An 18,411-nucleotide genomic window follows, 5' to 3' on the forward strand; every position below is an offset into this window, starting at 1 on the left:
ACATTAGCTCATCCAGGGAATAATTGACTTGGATACATATTCGAGACTGGCTCTGAGGGGAGAGGGATTCAGGTGCAGAAGATCAGAGAGAATTTGTGAGATAGAAGTGGGCCCCTCAAGGTCAGAGGAATGTGTTCATGCTTTGTAGTCCTTAAAGCAGAGAGAACTTTGTTGGGATTTTAGATCTAGCAACGTTATGATTCCCGTGAAGTACTCCAGTCTCATTCCTTGTTCAAGCCTTAGCTCAAGTTCCAAGATTCAAGCTCATGTTCTGGCACCTTGTTCCATGGAATATTTTGGGATTCATGTTCAGGTTTTGCTCCTTGTTTTCTGGATTTGCCTGGGGATTTATGTTCCTGTTTTAAGCCTCGTTTTTGGATTTATCCTGCCTTTGGATTGTTTTTATGAACAGTTTGACCAGGCTTTTTGCCTGTGACTTTTGCTTTCTATATTAACTCTTGGTTTTTACCCTTTATTTCCTTCATGGTGTTTTACCCTTTTTATATGTGTTTTCTTAATAAACAGTTTTGACTTTCACATTTGGTTTCTTGCTGGGTACTGTGAGCAAGATGAAACTCTGCTGAGGTGCAACAGTTAGTCACTCCAACCCGGGCTCAAATTGCCGACCTTTTGATCTGCGGCACAGCAGTTTAGCCTGCGGTACTAAGCACAGATAAATGACAAATATGCATTTCACTGGTTTTCAATTTTAAAAGCTCAATGGGGAAAATCGAGGGCTTGAACATACAAGAATAATAAATAATAACATAAATAATAAACTTTATTTATACCCCACCACCATATCCTAGAGGGACTCTGGGCAGCTTGCACAGCGCCCAAGGTACAACATATAAAATACAAAAAGTGCAAAATAATAACATAAAACAATAAGTAGTCAACATAAACATCACAACTTCACAGTGCCTCCTGACTAAAAACAGTAAAATACAGCAATTGCTACAAGTAAAAACAACAGTAATCAATCTCAGTCTAATAAAGTGCTTGATAACAAATCTGAAGGTCCTCATATATGTTTGTAAGGAATCTAAATATGGCCAAAGGCTTGTTTGTTAGCCACATTTCATACAACCTGCAGAGATAGTGCGGGATAGGGACAGAAACAGCTTATATTTTAGGTCTACCTATATTTTATAATGTGTTTTATCTTATAGTGTGTAATCTAATCTCACATATCTACACTGTACATTTTATAATGTGTTTTATCAGTTATAATTTTTTAACTGATTTATATTGTACTGTATAATTTTTTATATATGCGTTTTATTGTAAGCCGCACTGAGTCCCCTGTTGGGTGAGAAGGGCGGGATATAAATATTGTAATAAATAAATAAATAAATAATTTACCCATCTGTAAAAACATTATTATGAAGTTGGGACAATGAAATAAAAAAGCTAAGCAAAGTCAAAAATATTTGCCAAGAATAATGTATTTAATAAAAAGATGAAATGAGAAGAAGAAAACATTATGATCAGTAACTACATATAAAATTGTAGACAAAAAGAAAACAATGGTTCACATAGGAAACTCTGCTCTCACCACCATCATCTGCACATACTTTTTGCAATAGCACACTTCACACCGGTAAATATCACAAACAGGATTCTGGCGAATTACTATATTTCACTGCAAAGCTAACTGTCTTCAAAAGATGTGAGTATAAAATAGTAACAAAATCATTCATTCAGATCCATTGTGTATATTTTGACTTCTCTTGGCTCTAAAAATGCAAGAATGTTGATTCTGTGTAAAGTTGGATTTAAATGTTCATACCATTTGATTCTAGATTGTTACAGATACAAATAAAATCAATTCTTGGGGGTGTATATACACTGTGGAATTACTGTAATACAATTTGATATCAGTTCAACTACCATGGCACAATGGTATGGAATCCCGGGGTTTGTAGTTTGATGAGGCACTAGCACTCTTTGAGAGAGAACATAAAGACATTGAAACTCCCAGGATTCCATATCATTCAAACTATATTAATCCAATAGTGTAGATGCACCTCAAGTTAGTGTTTCCATAATCAAGATCTAGATACAATTGAATATAAGACAACACTTATGAGGCAATTTTTGCAAAGGGGGAATCAAACTGCCATCCTTCCTCTGACCAGAAACTACTTCAAAGGAGAAAATGGTGTTGGAATCAGAAGCATGTTTTGCTGAGATGTCAAAAACTCAACATTTTCCCGTACTGAAAGTGTAAAACAATACTGAATTAGGACAGCATATAAGGCATTTTAGTCAATGCAATGAGAGACAGGCAATCGTTTCTTACCAGCTGCTACAACCCTGGCATCTTCATGGGCAATATGCCTTCCAGTGGCACGGCTGTCTGGATTCTCAAACCACCAAAGCACATTAACTGTCAAAGTGAAAGCAAAATGAAGGTGAGCTTTCAAAGGCAAATACCCCAATTTAGAGCAAGAGAGAAAGAGACTACTATTAATATGTGAATTTCCACAAATGAACTTAGACTAAGTACAGCTAAGTACAGAAGAGTGGCATCAGGTTTAGAAATAGGACCCACTGATGCTATGAGTTTTTCAAAGTCCATGTTTTAAATGTAAAAATCCCAGATTTATTTTCTGGCAAGTAGGACTCAGAAAGTTGTTGTCCTTCAGTACACATAGTTTGTTGGTTTATTCATGCCCCGCTTTTCTCCCACTACAGGACCCAAACAATTTAATAAAATGAAAACTAAATACTTAAAACAATATGTAATAGAAACAATTAAAAAGCATTACATGATCAATCCAAGCAAACAATTAATTTAAAAACAATTAAAAGCATATTCAGTATATATATGTACATCTTAAACAACAGTACACCTCTCCTCCTAATATGTCAATGGCTGAATGTTTTGTTGAACAATGAGGGCACCTTCTACACTGCCATATAATTTGTTCGATAGTGTGTTATGTTGTGTGTTGCTTTTTATTGTTTTATGAATTTATTATGTTTTATTTTAACTATGTTGATCGCGTCTGTCCCCATGTAAACCCTGAGTCCCTTCAGGGAGATGGAGGCGGGATACAGAAAAAAGTTGTTGTTGTTGTTATTATTATTATCATCATCATCACCACCACCACCACCACCACCACAAGATTATCAAAGCAGAAAATCCACATTATCTGCTTTGAACTGGATTATATCAGTCTACACTGCCAGATAATCCAGTTCTAAGCAGATAATCTGGATTTTGTATGGCAATGTAGTAGGTGCTGAGGTCTTTGGCGACTTCTACACTGCCCTATATCCCAGGATCCGATCCCAGATTATCATTTTATCTCACATTATCTGGTAGTCGAGACCCAGGGCCCTTTTACACTGCCATATAATCCAGAATATGAAACCAGACAATCCACATTATCCGCTTTGGACTGAACTATCAGAGTCTACATATAAAATCCAGTTCAAAGCAGATAACCTGTGTAGAAGGGGCCTTTATTTCCTGGGGAAAAGAAAGTGCATTCAATAACAAAATGTAACATGATTTTTGTTCCTGGGTTACAAATGTCATTTCCTAATTGGTTCTATCATAAAAAAAAACTGCAAAAACTTCATTTTTACGGGACATCCTGCAGCCCATTTTGTAGTTTTTCAATTAATATTTTATAGGACCCTTCCACACAGCCATATAACCCAGAATATCAAGGCAGATAATCCGTAACATCTGCTTTGAACTGCCATATAATACAGTTCAATGTGGATTTTATACAACTGTGTGGAAGGGGCCATAGAGTCTCAACCAATTCAGCGTAGTTTGTGGCAACCACAAAAACAAAATTTCTGGAGTATAACAACTTCTTTAAAGAAAGTACCGCACAATTAAATAGGAAATAACACTTTCAAACCAGGAACAGAAAATATTTCAAATTTTATTACATAGTGTAATGAACTAGAATACTAGATGGACTTGGTTTGATTCATTCATTGTTATGACACCTTAGAAGTCATGCCATACAGGTCAACATGGGTCCCGCAAGGTTTAGAGAGCACAATTTGACTGAAACAATCCAGGAGGCAATAAAATACTGCTTATACTTAGGACTGATGAGTTTGGGAGACTGAACTTTTTAAAAACATGAGAACAAAGAGCACTTTGGCCCAGCTCGCCCTCGTTCAAAAATTTTGGACTGTTTTTATGCTTTGTTTTATTATGTTATAGTTACTATCTTCTGTTTTACTTTGATACTGTATTAGCATTTTATTGGACTGTTGTTGTGTATCTTCTATGTATTTTATCTTATTTTACTGTAATTGTTTGGACTTGGCCCCATGTTAGCTGCCCCAAGTCCCTTTGGGGAGATGGAGACGGAATACAAAAATAAAGTAGTAGTAGTAGTAGTATTGTTATTTTTATTATTAAGAGCATGTTTGATGAACCAATGAACAATTCAGATGTTTTTCTTTCTTTTTTTTTAAGAAAAGGAGGGAATTTTGCTTGCAATACCATTAATAAGGCTGGTACTGTTGTAATAGCTCAATCTTGAAAATGAATGGTATGTGTAGGTTTTTTTCCTGATATTTGTTAACAAATAAAGTACTATCAGCATGACAGTGAAGTTTTTCTTTGAAACAGGAGGTTGGACTACCTTTAACACTGACATTCATAAGGCAGTTTCCTATATTCCTCTTTGTAAAAGTTTCCCCAAATTTTGTTAAATGGCGTTCTCAAAATGCGGAGACCACACTTCCTTTCTAAACTGTGATATGGCAAATACGGCATGGTATGAAAACTGTATCATCTAGTGCTGAAGGAATTTGTTTAAAGGAAAAAAAACAGATACAGTAGAGTCTCACTTATCCAACATAAACGGGCCAGCAGATTGTTGGATAAGCAAATATTTTGGATAATAAGGAGGAATTAAGGAAAAGCCTATTAAACATCAAATTAGTTTATGATTTTACAAATTAAGCACCAAAACATCATGTTAAACATCAAATTTGACAGAAAAAGTAGTTCAATATGCAATAATGCTGTTGTAATTACTGTATTTACGAATTTAACACCAAAATATCATGATGTATTGAAAACATTGACTACAAAAATGCGTTGGATAATCCAGAATGTTGGATAAGTGAGTGTTGGATAAGTGAGACTCTACTGTATTAAGAGAAACATGAAACAATAAAATGCTGCTAAAACTGGCTGTCCTGCATTGCCTTCCCCTCTTTTCTTTTGCAGCAAGGTCAAGTTTAAAGTATTCTGTGTTTGCCCTGATAAGGGACATTTTCCCATATTGGATAACACAACCAAAGAACACACTACGGGACTGATAAAATATACAAAGCACAGATTGAGTAGATCAAAAGGCACAGATGAACTAGGAACTCTACAAAAAGTAATGAAATGAATATGGAGCCAAATACATAGCTGTTACAGCCCTATCCATTTTCATGTTTACCTTAACATGAAATGCCTGGTTCAATACCTGTATTAAGTAATCCATATTCTGTGTGGAAGACACCAATAAGCTTAGCATAGCCTCTACTGCTGTGCGCATCAAGTGCTCTTTTGAAAGTTTTCCCCCACAAAGCTGGTCCTCCTGGTTTTAGCTGATAAGTTACCAACTCATAAACCCCTAGGAAAGAAGAAAAAAACATCAGATTTAAATTTAATTTTACTTTTTAATTCCTTAATGGATGGAAAATAACCTTTGACTTCTTCACAGAAGTATTTGGTTCCCTCTCCTTGGTTCCCCCTTACTCTTTCTATTCTTCTGCAAACTCTGCACTTGCTTCAATGTGCAATGTACCTTTTGATTGGTGTCTTGTTTTGAAACTGCTCTGATTTAAAACTTGTAATGGATAAAACAATTTTATGGGGGGGAGTGCTACTAAAACAGAAAGATTTCTGGTGGGGAAACAGACACACCATGGAGTGGGGAAAAATCAAGGGAGAGACTTGAGAGTTTTGAATGTAGTACAAAAGATTTAACTTTGCAACTATCACTAGTTTAGGTTCAAGGATATGAACTCATTTCTAAGCACAATCATTGATAATAAAGGCAAACACTGCCTTGCATTTGGACCTAAATCACAGATGTCTGGAAAATGTGAATTAAATGCTACTTATCAGAAATGGTTTGAATTAAATCAAATTAAGACTGGAGTATGAAATAAACCAAAGATGGCAAATAACATGCTAATTAATTATCTGCCCCCTAGGGCATCCCTTCCCTAATATTTAGGAAAATCCAACAATGGCACAATTTACAATGTATCTGGTTATTACACCATTAGCCTGATGGTTTGCTCAATAAGAATGGGTTTGTTTTAATATTTTCAATATGTTTACTTTTTAAAGTTTAGTTTGTTTTAAAATTTGTGAACCATGTAACATCGTATTTAAACAGAGATAGGCTTTTAGAAAAAAACATGACCTTTTAGAGATCATAACATTTTAGAGAAGAGCCAAAACCCTGCTTGAGTAGAATCTTCTCAAGTGGTATACAACCAAATGTAATTATGCAAGGCAATTGGCTTCAGTTGTTAGACTGAACCACCTATTGTCTCTGATCTGTTAGAAAACAGAGAATATGCCAGTGGATTAAAAATAGCAGTTCTTCAGAAATGTTTTTCAGTGCCCAAAATATATCTACTCTCCCATAAAACAACTACAGTGTTCCCTCACTTATCACGGGGGTTAGGTTCCAGGATCACCCACAATAAGTGAAAATCCACGAAGTAGGGAAGCTATATATTTATACATTATTTTAGTAGTTATACACTATTTGAAGTCTTTATCAACCAATCGTATGTTGATAAATTGCCTCCTTCTCCTCCCGTTGCTGCTTGGGCTCTTTTTCTTTTCTTTCGGCTTCTCCTTCCTCCCTTCCTGAGGCTGTAAATTGTAATTTTTTATGATTTATAATATTCTTTTAGAATTTATTGAAAAACAGTGAAACAGGGAATCCACCAAAAGCTAACCGTGAAGTAGTGAGGGAACACTGTATTTATATTATCCACTCAAGAGACAAAATAGACTTTGGTAAATGTAACATATCTGGTTTACTCACAACCATCATGTGTTCAGCATACATAGGTACATGGCTTATCAGTCAGTTATATATATGTTTGAGATAGTTTTTGTGCCATCTGGTCTTTCTTACAATAAAACAGCAGGCAAGTGTTTGCAAGTCTGCCATCTGAGAAGTCTCAAAGTCTAAAGAAATCTGTGCTCTGTGCTCGTCTCAGAGCGGATCATGTGGCCTGCAGCCCCTCCCACAACTTCTCAGGAAAACATAGAGCAAGGAAAGAAAGCTGCATACCAGAACATACATACAATAAGTAAGCAACAGGATTATAGATAAACAAATTACTAGAGGAGGTTTGAAGGAGGTTGTAATTACCAATATAGGCAACACCTTATTAGAAATTAAACATTTTGTTTAATGTTCAAATGTCAAATGAAAGAAAGTTTAGATATAACAACAAGGTTTGACAATTGTGTAGTGGGAACAAACAGGGGGTTAGGCTATTAGTGTATTATTATAATAAAATAGTTTTAATAAGCAATAAATAACAACAAGCAGCAGCGGTCTTCAATGCTTTCCAGCAGTTTAATGTGTCCTTTTCAACTAATGGGAAAAAATCTGATTCCCAGTCTGCATGAGTATGATTCTTGAAGTCTTGACTGAGGACAAGGAGAATATTGATGAAGCAAGAAAACTCTTGATCTCTTTTTCTTTTAAAAGGAAATGGGAAGTCCTACCAATTACCTAATCACTAGACATGTGGCTTTGGTTGCTCTGAACAATTTTGGGAAAGAAACATGTTCGGAAAATTCAAAATCTGTTTTGGACAACTTTATGTGTTGCAGAAGATCAACCTTTCACCCGTGATCTAGCTACAGAAAGGCTGGAACAAAATCTATTAGCTTTGGTGAAACCTGTATTCACTTAATGGCCAATATTGCTACTATTTTCTTATATATGTTGTTCAGAATTCTCTCTGAATTTTGTCTGTGGAGCTCTACTCCATAAATATTAAATCTATATAATAAACCACATCGTTAGTAAGATAACGTACCAGGTTGTGGGGGAACCCCAAGTTGACACCAGGGAACCAAATAAGTGATTTCCATGTGCTGTTTATGGAGGAATGGAAGAATCATGGACAATTTTTCTTGCCATTCTTTATCATTGACTAAAGCTTTCCTCACAGCTGCTCTGTGAGCAAAGTTATCTATAAGAAAGGAGAAGTAATAGTATAAAGTTGGCAACCAGATGAGATAGACATAAATGCTTCCACAACAACAAAGCTGTTCAGAAATAAAAGGAAGTCCAAATAAATATTTGTCAAGATGGCTTTATGCTTTTTACAATATGCTTTTGTAAAATTTAATAATAATCATAAGAATCATAACAGTAATCATCCCTCCTGCTCAATGGCTGCCAATGAATTGGAGGCTCCTTCTACACTGTCATATAAAATCCAGATTATCTGCTATGAACTGGATTATATGGCAGTGTAGAAGAGGCCTGAGAAGAGATTATGAACACTGTCCAGGTGGTCAAAATCTAAATATTTTAAGTGGCTTCAAATTTTCTGTTTTGTGTTCATTTTAAATTGTTATTGCATTTGTTTTATTCAGTTCTGAAAGACACCTGAATGAGATCCCCTTCTACACTGCCATATAATTATCAAAGCAGATAATCCAGATTATCTGCTTTGAACTGGATTATCCAGTTCAAAGCAAATAATCCAGTTCAAAGCAAATAATCTGGATTTTATATGGAAGTGTAAAAGAGGCCTAGGGCCCCTTCCATGCAGCTGTATAAATCCCACACTATCTGCTTTGAACTGGATTATATGGCAGTGTGGACTCAGATAATCCAGTTCAAAGCAGATAATGTGTTTTATCTGCCTTGATATTCTGGGTTACTTGTGTGGAAGGGCCCCAAGTGTCACTTAAACATTCATAGTCTTATGCAAGGAAAATCCCACTTTATCTATTTAGCACAGAAAAACCAGGTTGCTTTACTCTTAACTATTCAGTGCATACCATATTTCCAAATATGAAAAGCCTTATTCATTGACCCAAGCTCCGCTGTCCAGAATCCAACCATCTCCGAGTGAACCATACGGATGTGAATGGTTTTACTGACCAATTCAAGAAACTCCTTTGTTTTGGCTGGCTTGATATCATAAGTGCGAAGTTCATAAAAAGTCCCAACATCTTGCCTAGGGCCTGTGGCAAAGGACGAACAAACCTGGTGCAGGCTTATCTTTAGAGGGACAAAATACGGGAGGAAACAGAGAGAAAAGGGTGTAAAATGTTATGTTGGAAGACATGTTGGCAATTAGGTTGATCTCTAAAATCTCTAGTAAATGGAACTGCAAATTCTTGATACAATTTAAATGCGATTTTGTGTCACATTTCTAATTGACCAGAACCAAGTACAAAATCAACATTTTTTAATGTTTGCTTTTGAACACTATGTCTGTCATTAAAAGCTATGAATGATATATTTATAATATTTATATCTTAACCTGAAGATTTAGGGTAGCAAAATAGTCAGAGGAGAAATGCAGAAAAACAGATTATTATTATTATTATCATTATTAGCAACATTTATATCTCGATTTTGTGTCACATTTCTAATTGACCAGAACCAAGTACAAAATCAACATTTTTTAATGTTTGCTTTTGAACACTATGTCTGTCATTAAAAGCTATGAATGATATATTTATAATATTTATATCTTAACCTGAAGATTTAGGGTAGCAAAATAGTCAGAGGAGAAATGCAGAAAAACAGATTATTATTATTATTATCATTATTAGCAACATTTATATCTCGCCCTTCTCACCCCGAAAGGGACTCAGGACGGTTTACAATCTGGCTTCTTCTACACTGCCATATAAAATCCAGATTGTCTGAACTGGATTATATGGCAGTCTAGAGTCATATAATCCAAAACAGATAATGTGGATTATATTGCACTGCAGAAGAGGTTCAAGCCTCTTCTAGGTAGGTAACATTTTGCCCTGATGTTAAGTCCAGTCGTGTCCGACTCTGGGAGTCATCTCCATGTCTAAACTGAAGAGCCAGCGTTGTCAAGACACCTCCATGGTCATGTGGCCGGCATGACTGCATGGAGTGCCGTTACCTTCCTGCCGGAGCGGTACCTATTGATCTACTAACATTTGCATGTTTTCAAACTGCTAGGTTGGCACGAGCTGGAGCTAACAGTGGGCACTCACTCCGCTCCCCGGATTCGAACCTGCAACCTTTGGGTCTGCAAGTTCAGCAGCTCAGCACTTCAACACACTGTATCACTGGGGGCTCAGGCCTCTTCTACATTGCCCTATATCCCAGGATCTGATCCTAGGTTTTCTGTTTATCCCAGATTATCTGGCAGTGCGTACTCATATAATCCAGTTTAAAGCAGAAAACCTGGGATCAGATTCTGTCTGGAAGGGCCCACTATCTCCACTACCAGATAATCTGGGATAAGAAACTAATCTGGGATCAGATCCTAAAGCCTCTTCCACACAGCTGAATAAAATCCCACATTATCTTCTTTGACCTGGAATATATGACAGTGTGGACTCTTGCCACACCCTGGACTCTCCACAGATATATATTTTTTCCTTTCCTAGTTTATCCATACCTCACAACCTCTGAGGATGCCTGCCATAGATGTGGACGAAACGTCAGGAGAGAATACTTCTGGAACATGGTCACACAGCCCGAAAGACATAAAACAACCCAGTGTGGACTCAGATCACCCAGTTCAAAGCAGATATTGTGGAATGTTCTGCCTTGATAGGCAATGCTATGGGAATCCTGTGCGTTGTAGTTTGGCGAGGCACCAGCACTCTTTGGCAGGGAAGGCTTAAGGCCTTGTGTTTAAGGCTACAACTCTCTGTATAGCCCTGAGCCGTGGAAGTTCAAGTGGTGGCAAGCTGCATTCCTTCTGCACAGTGTTGCTGCACCTTTAAGGGCTGCCAAGCAAGGCTCACAGCAAAAGGCATTTGGGGGGAAATGATAGACAGGAAGGCAAAGTGCGGGTTTTGGGGCATTACCTGAGCGTGCCTTCTGTGTATTGACCCAGCTCGGCGAAAGAGGGGAAAGAAGAAGCCCGACATGGCGCAGATCCGGATCTGGAGGAGCCCAAATATGGGCCACAAACGCCTTCCAGAGTCTCGATTGGGAGAGAGGCGCCCAGGAAGGAAAAGCTGGCAAAGGCACCGCCTGGCTCTTAAGAAAAGGAGGAGGGAGGCGTGGACTTCTGTATGTAGTTTTCTCCTACTACAAAGAAGGAAGGGAGGGAGGGAAAACTGAGGCCCCCTTCTCCAGTGCCATATAATATCCAGTTTGAACTGTTTTATATGATAGTGTAGACCAGGGGTCCCCAAACTAAGGCCCGTGGGCCAGATGCGGCCCTCCAAGGTCATTGACCTGGCCCCTGTCCTAAACAGGTAGACTTAGGGTTGACCCAAGTCTACCTGGTCTTTGGAGGTCTCTGTGCATACCTGTGGTCTTATGAGATTGTTTGGATGGTCTTTGAAGGTCTCTTTGCTTAGCTACGGCCTTATGTGACCATCTAAGTGGCTTTTGGAGGTCACTTTCCTTACCTAAGGCCCTTGAGACTGTCTAGATGGCCTTTGGGGGTCCCTTTCCTTACCTATGGTTTTATGAGATTGTCTAGATGGCCTTTGGGGGCCCCTTTCCTTACCTATAGGCTTATGAAACCATCTAGATGGCCTCTGACGGTCCCATTCCTTACCGGTGGTCTTATGAGACCATCTAGATGGTCCTTGGAGGCCTCTTCGCTTACCCATGGTCTTATGAGATGGCCTCTGTCCTAAACTTTAGACTTAGGGTTGACATAAGTCTGAAACGACTTGAAGGCACACAACAACAATTCTAACTTTGAACTATTCATAGTCCGCGCCCCCCAACAGTCTGAGAGGCTGTGAATCGGCCCTCCACTTAAAAAGTTTGAGGACCCCTGGTGTAGACTCATATAATCCACTTCAAAACAGATAATGTGGATGATCCGCCTTGATAATCTGGATTATATGGCAGTGTAGAAGGGGCCTGAGAGTGCCTCTCTACACTGTGTGCTTAATGCAGCTTGGCACCATTTGGATTGCCAGAGCTCAAGGCTATGGAGTCCAGGGAATGGTAATTTCACAAGGTCTTTATCCTTCTCTGCCAAAGAGTGCTGGAGACTTGCCAAACTACAACTCCCAGGAATATTATTATTATTATTATTACGCTACCCTGTTTCCCCTAAAATAAGACATCCCCAGAAAACAAGACCTAGTAGAGGTTTTGCTGAATTATTATTATTATTATTATTATTATTATTATTGGGTTGTTGTATGTCTTTCGGGCTGTGTGGCCATGTTCCAGAAGCATTCTCTCCTGACGTTTCGCCCACATCTATGGCAGGCATCCTCAGAGGTTGTGAGGTATAGCCTCTGAGGATGCCTCACAACCTCTGAGGATGCCTGCCATAGATGTGGGCGAAACGTCAGGAGAGAATGCTTCTGGAACATGGCCACACAGCCCGAAAGACATACAACAACCCTGTGATCCCAACCATGAAAGCCTTCGACAACACATTATTATTATTATTTACAGCATTTATATTCCGCCCTTCTCACCCTGAAGGGGACTCAGGGCGGATCACATTACACATATAGGCAAACATTCAATGCCTTTTAACATAGAACAAAGACAAACAAACATAGGCTCCGAGCGGGGCTCGAACTCATGATCTCCTGGTCAGAGAGATTCATTGCAGTTAATTGCAGCTGGCTTGCTCTCCCGCCTGCGCCACAGCCCGGGCCGCCTTCCCCGAAAGTAAGACCTAGCAAAGTTTTTGTTTGGAAGCATGCCCAACTAACAGAACACCAGAGCATGCAGGATCAGTAAATGTACCTACCATAGAGTGTTGTACATGAAAATAATGGTAGTAACAAGAAATTCTTGATAGGATTCAGTTTGTCTGGTTATGCTGGTTTGTGATTACTACTACTGTACAGTATATAATAAATGTTCATTTTTTGTTGAACAACAAATGTGAATTCTTCATGGAAAAATAAGACATCCCCTGAAAATAAGACCTAGAGCACCTTTGGGAGCAAAAATTAATATAAGACACTGTCTTATTTTCGGGGAAACACGGTAGCTTGGGTAGTTATTTGAAAAAATATCATTTTTTAAATTTTACAATATGCATAAGGTCGTGGGTGAACTGCAACTCGCATCATGCCATGTTAACCCCTGAAATTCCATCTTCACTTAAAGTTTGTTATGTTTGGCAAGTTTGCTCTAAATCAGTGGTTCTCAACCTATGGGTCCCCAGGTGTTTTGGCCTACAACTCCCAGAAATCCCAGCCAGTTTATCAGCTGTTAGCATTTCTGGGAGTTGAAGGCCAAAACATCTTGGGACCCATTGGGTGAGAACCTCTGCTCTACCGTAGATGCATCATCGGTGAGGTTCAGTGTGCTCTCTGAATGTAGGGTAAACTACAGCTCCCACCATGGTGAGTCAATTCCCCCCAATCTCCGCCAGTATGTTTAGTTGCTCATTGGGGTTCTGTGTCCCAACTTTGATCCCAGTCTATTGATTGCTGGGGTGGTCATGGTGTCTCCGGATGTAGGTCAACTACAACTCCTAGAAATAAAGGTCAGTTCCTGCCAAACTCCTCCAGTATGTTCAGTTGGTCATGGGGGTTCTGTGTGCCAAGCTTGATCCAGGTCCATTGTTGGTGGGGTTCACAGTTTCTCTGGTTGTAGGCAGGCATGTATTCTCAGGGCGGTCTGTGAGAAGTCCTTACATTTATTATTTAAACTGTTATGTCTATTGATATCATGATCTGATCACCATGTTCAATATATCCCATATGCTTGGGGGTATTGGGATAATGATACGAAAGGTTTGCTAGGGTAGATCCTGTCTCACCCAGACTCAGCCCCCCCCCCCCCCCCGAATCCTGGCTACCCTATTGGTTGTAGGTGAACTACAATTCCCAGAAATCAAGGTCAGTCTCCCAAACCCCTCCAGTATTCAAATTTGGGCATATCGGGTATGTGTGCCAAGTTTGGATCAGGTCCATTGTTGGTGAGGTTTGGAGTGCTCTTTGATTGCAGGTTAACTTTAAATCCCAGTACCTACAACTCCCAAATATCAAGGGAGTTCCCCCAATTCCCTCCAAAACCTACCAGTATTCAAAATTTGACATATCGGGTATGTGTGCTAAATTGCGTCCAGATCTATTGTTGTTTGGATTCACAACGCTCTCTGGATGTAGGCGAACTATAACTCCTATAAATCAAAGTGAACACCCCCCCCCCCCCCCCAAGTCTTTCTGCATGTTTGTTGTTCATTAGGGTTCTCTGTGCCAAGTTAGTTCCAAGGTCATTGTTGGTGGGGTCACAGTTTTCAAATGTGGGCATATTGGGTGTTCATGATAAATTTGGTGCAGATCCATTGTTGTTTGAGTTCACAGTGCTCCCTGGGTGCAGGTGAACTATAATTCCTACAAATCAAGGCAAATTTCCCCCAAAGCCCTCCTGCATGTTTTGCTGATCATGAGGATTCTCTGTGCCAAGTTAGTTCCAGGTTCATTGTGGTGGGGTCACATTTTTCAAATTTGGGCAATAGCATGTGAAACAGACATTGGGTCAGTACATAATGATGATGATAATAATAATAATCATCATCATCATCATCATCATCATCATCATCATCATCATCATCATTCTCTTCATTTGTATCCGCCCCATGGGACTTGTGATGGCTCACAACATAAATAACAGTGCAGTAGAGTCTCACTTATCCAACACCCACTTATCCAATGTTCTGGATTATCCAAAGAATTTTTGTAGTCAATGTTTTCAGTACATCGTGATATTTTGGTGCTAAATTCGTAAATACAGTAATTACTACATAGCATTTACTGCGTATTGAACTACTTTTTCTGTCAAATTTGTTGTATAACATAATGTTTTGGTGCTTAATTTGTAAAATCATAACCTAATTTGATGTTTAATAGGCTTTTCCTTAATCTCTCCTTATTATCCAACATATTTGCTTATCCAACGTTCTGCCGGCCCGTTTATGTTGGATAAGTGAGACTCTACTGTAACATACAAGAAATAAAATAAACAAATAATAACACATCAAGCAATACTTACAAACACATTGGAATTTAATGCAGACTAATGGAGATGCTACTGGTTGGTTCAAACACAGACCAGGGAATAAGGATTGAAACTTTGCTGAACATGGTTACTCTTAAAATTTCTGATTTGCAGTTTGGGTGTTCTGGATTTAATCCTAAAGCTGGATGCTCAGGTTTTGATGATGGTCAGGAGTGCATTTGCACAGTTATGTCCCTTCTGTACTGCAATATAATTCAGATTATCAAAACAGAAAATCCACATTATCTTTTTTGAACTGGATTATCTGAGTCTACACTGCAATATAATTCACTTCAAAGGAGATAATCTGGATTTTATATGGCAGTGTAAAATGGGCCTCTGTATGCCAAGTGAGCCATTGCTCAAGAAACCAGATGTGGTTATTGTACACATACATTGATGGGATCTGGTTTGGACTACTATAATGTTTTCTTTTGAAGGGCTGCCTTTGCAAACTGTTAAGAATTCAGTGGGCTCAAAATTATGTTGCCAGAATGCTGACTGGGGCCAATTACAGGAAGCATTTAACTTCCTCGTTAAAATAGCTTTATTAGCTACCAATTCATTACCAGGCAGGGGAGAGGCGGGGGGGGGGGGGGGAGCTACATTTCGAGGACACAGTCCCTGCCCACGCAGCTGCACCCTCAAAGGGTCTAAGACAGGGGTCCCCAAACTAAGGCCCGGGGGCCGGATGCGGCCCTCCAAGGTCATTTACCTGGCCCCCGCCCTCAGTTTTAGACTTAGGCTTGCTCAAAGTCTGAAATGACTTGAAGGCACACAACAACAACAATCCTACTTGATTATCTCATTGGCCAGAAGCAGGCCCACACTTCCCACTGAAATCCTGATAAGATTACAGTATGTTGGTTAAAATTATTTTTAATTTAAAATATTGTATTGTTCATTCATTTACCAATATTGTAAATGAATTATATGGTAATAATATAATATATTGTGTATACATATAATATTGATAATAATATTATAATGTAATACAATATAATATTTATTTATTTGTTACAGTATTTCTACCCCCCCCCCCTTCTCACCCAAAAGGGGACTTAGGGCGTCTAATAATAATAATAATAATAATAATAATAATAATAATAATAATAATACAATATAATAATATTGTATAATATAATAATATTAATTATATATTAATATTACAGTACAGTGGTATAGTACAATATAGTAATATATAGTGCTAATATTGTGCTACGCTAATAATATAATATTGTATGTACATACAACTTGTAAGCCGCTCTGAGTCCCCTTTGGGGTGAGAGAGGGTGGGGTATAAATGTAGCAAATAAATAAATAAATAATTGTTGTTGTTTTTGGGCGGGGGAGGTTGCACTACAAATAAGACATGTGCAGTGTACATAGGAATTTGTTTTGTTTTTTTTTCTTTTTCCAAATGATAATTCGGCCCCTCAACAATCTGAGGGACCATGAACCGGCCCTCCACTTAAAAAGTTTGAGGACCCCTGGCCTAAGATAAAAGTTTTCCACTGACATTAAGTCTATTTGTGTCCGACTCTGGGTGTTGGTGCTCATCTCCATTTCTAAGCCAAAGAGCCAACATTGTCCATAGACACCTCCAAGGTCATGTGGCCAACATGACTGCATGGAGTGCCGCTACCTTCCCGCAGAAACGGTACCTATTGATCTAAAAACATTTGCATGTTTTCAAACTGCTAGGTTGACAGAAGCTGGGGCTAATAGTGGAAGCTCACTCTGCTACCCGGATTTGAACTGCTAACCTTTCAGTCAGCATGTTCAGCAGCTCAGCAGTTTTACCCGCTGTGCCACCGGGGGCTCCTTCAAAGGGACCATTATGCGACAAAACACCCCCTCAAAGGCTAAAGCATCCCCCTAAAGCAGGGGTCCTCAAACTTTTTAAGTGGAGGGCCGGTTCATGGTCCCTCAGATTGTTGAGGGGCCGAATTATCATTTGGAAAAAGAAAAAAAACAAAACAAATTCCTATGTACACTGCACATGTCTTATTTGTAGTGCAACCTCCCCCGCCCAAAAACAACAACAATTATTTATTTATTTATTTGCTACATTTATACCCCACCCTCTCTCACCCCATAGGGGACTCAGAGCGGCTTACAAGTTGTATGTACATACAATATTATATTATTAGCGTAGCACAATATTAGCACTATATATTACTATATTGTACTATACCACTGTACTGTAATATTAATATATAATTAATATTATTATATTATACAATATTATTATATTGTATTATTATTATTATTATTATTATTATTATTATTAGACGCCCTAAGTCCCCTTTTGGGTGAGAAGGGGGGGGTAGAAATACTGTAACAAATAAATAAATATTATATTGTATTACATTATAATATTATTATCAATATTATATGTATACACAATATATTATATTATTACCATATAATTCATTTACAATATTTCATTTACAATATTGGTAAATGAATGAACAATACAATATTTTAAATTAAAAATAATTTTAACCAACATACTGTAATCTTATCAGGATTTCAGTGGGAAGTGTGGGCCTGCTTCTGGCCAATGAGATAATCAAGTAGGATTGTTGTTGTTGTGTGCCTTCAAGTCATTTCAGACTTTGGGCAAGCCTAAGTCTAAAACTGAGGGCGGGGGCCAGGTAAATGACCTTGGAGGGCCGCATCCGGCCCCCGGGCCTTAGTTTGGGGATCCCTGCCCTAAAGCATCACTGCATAATAGTCGCCACTGCATAAACATGCATAGAAGTGCTATTATTATCCAATGAAATATGGCATTCTTAAATGCTCCAGAAAATTGATCAACTCGGAGATGGAAGAAGATCAATGCAGAAATGTTACAAATTGTTACAACGATGATGATATGAGGAATCAAATTTTCATAAATTGCAGAAAGCATTAGAAGAATTAGTAAAGTGTTCAAATACTTTACATAGCAGATGCAGAGTATGATTCAGTGGCTTTTGCTGCCCAAAGTATTGATGCTATGATGGTGGCTTGAAAGTCACTGAGCTTATGCCATTGGGAGGCTGATTAAAAATCTAGATATAGCTTCGCTTAGGTGCCTTTAGAGGCGAGTTACTCTATCAAAACAAAGCACCAGAGAAGGTATTTGTGGAAAGTGCTCATAATAAACAAGTGACGCCAACATTATAAAATGAAAGGTTGGATAGGAGACCACTTTGTGGTG

The 18,411-nt window shown here is 38.4% G+C and overlaps 1 protein-coding gene across 3 annotated transcripts; it reads right to left on the reverse strand.

Moving 5' to 3' along the window:
* Positions 1 to 1,430: 1,430 nt before the first annotated feature.
* Positions 1,431 to 11,232, reverse strand: LOC100556688 (protein NipSnap homolog 3B). Of its 3 annotated transcripts, none has more exons than XM_062971513.1 (6): positions 11,069 to 11,232; positions 9,041 to 9,263; positions 8,065 to 8,220; positions 5,466 to 5,615; positions 2,306 to 2,392; positions 1,431 to 2,221 (listed from the first exon to the last, which is right to left on the reverse strand). In XM_062971513.1, the coding sequence occupies exons 1-6, from the start codon at positions 11,129 to 11,131 to the stop codon at positions 2,145 to 2,147; spliced, it is 756 nt and encodes a 251-aa protein (XP_062827583.1). In that variant the 5' UTR covers positions 11,132 to 11,232; the 3' UTR covers positions 1,431 to 2,144. The 3 variants fall into 3 exon arrangements, with proteins under 3 accessions (XP_062827583.1, XP_062827582.1, XP_062827584.1); XM_062971512.1 differs by lacking the exon at positions 11,069 to 11,232 and adding an exon at positions 10,654 to 10,907; XM_062971514.1 differs by lacking the exons at positions 8,065 to 8,220; positions 11,069 to 11,232 and adding an exon at positions 10,654 to 10,926.
* Between the last annotated feature and the right edge of the window lie 7,179 nt (positions 11,233 to 18,411).

Source organism: Anolis carolinensis, chromosome 2 (genome assembly GCF_035594765.1).
Source record: "Anolis carolinensis isolate JA03-04 chromosome 2, rAnoCar3.1.pri, whole genome shotgun sequence".
In the NCBI taxonomy this organism is placed as follows: domain Eukaryota; kingdom Metazoa; phylum Chordata; class Lepidosauria; order Squamata; family Dactyloidae; genus Anolis; species Anolis carolinensis.

Coding starts and splice junctions, on each gene's coding strand:
- LOC100556688 (XM_062971512.1), bottom strand. CDS start 10,743: ATGTCTTTCGGGCTGTGTGACCATGTTCCAGAAGTATTCTCTCCTGAC. Junction 9,264..10,653: donor GCATCCTCAGAGGTTGTGAG/GTATGGATAAAC, acceptor GTCCCTCTAAAG/ATAAGCCTGCACCAGGTTTG. Junction 8,221..9,040: donor TTTTCATATTTGGAAATATG/GTATGCACTGAA, acceptor CCTTTCTTATAG/ATAACTTTGCTCACAGAGCA.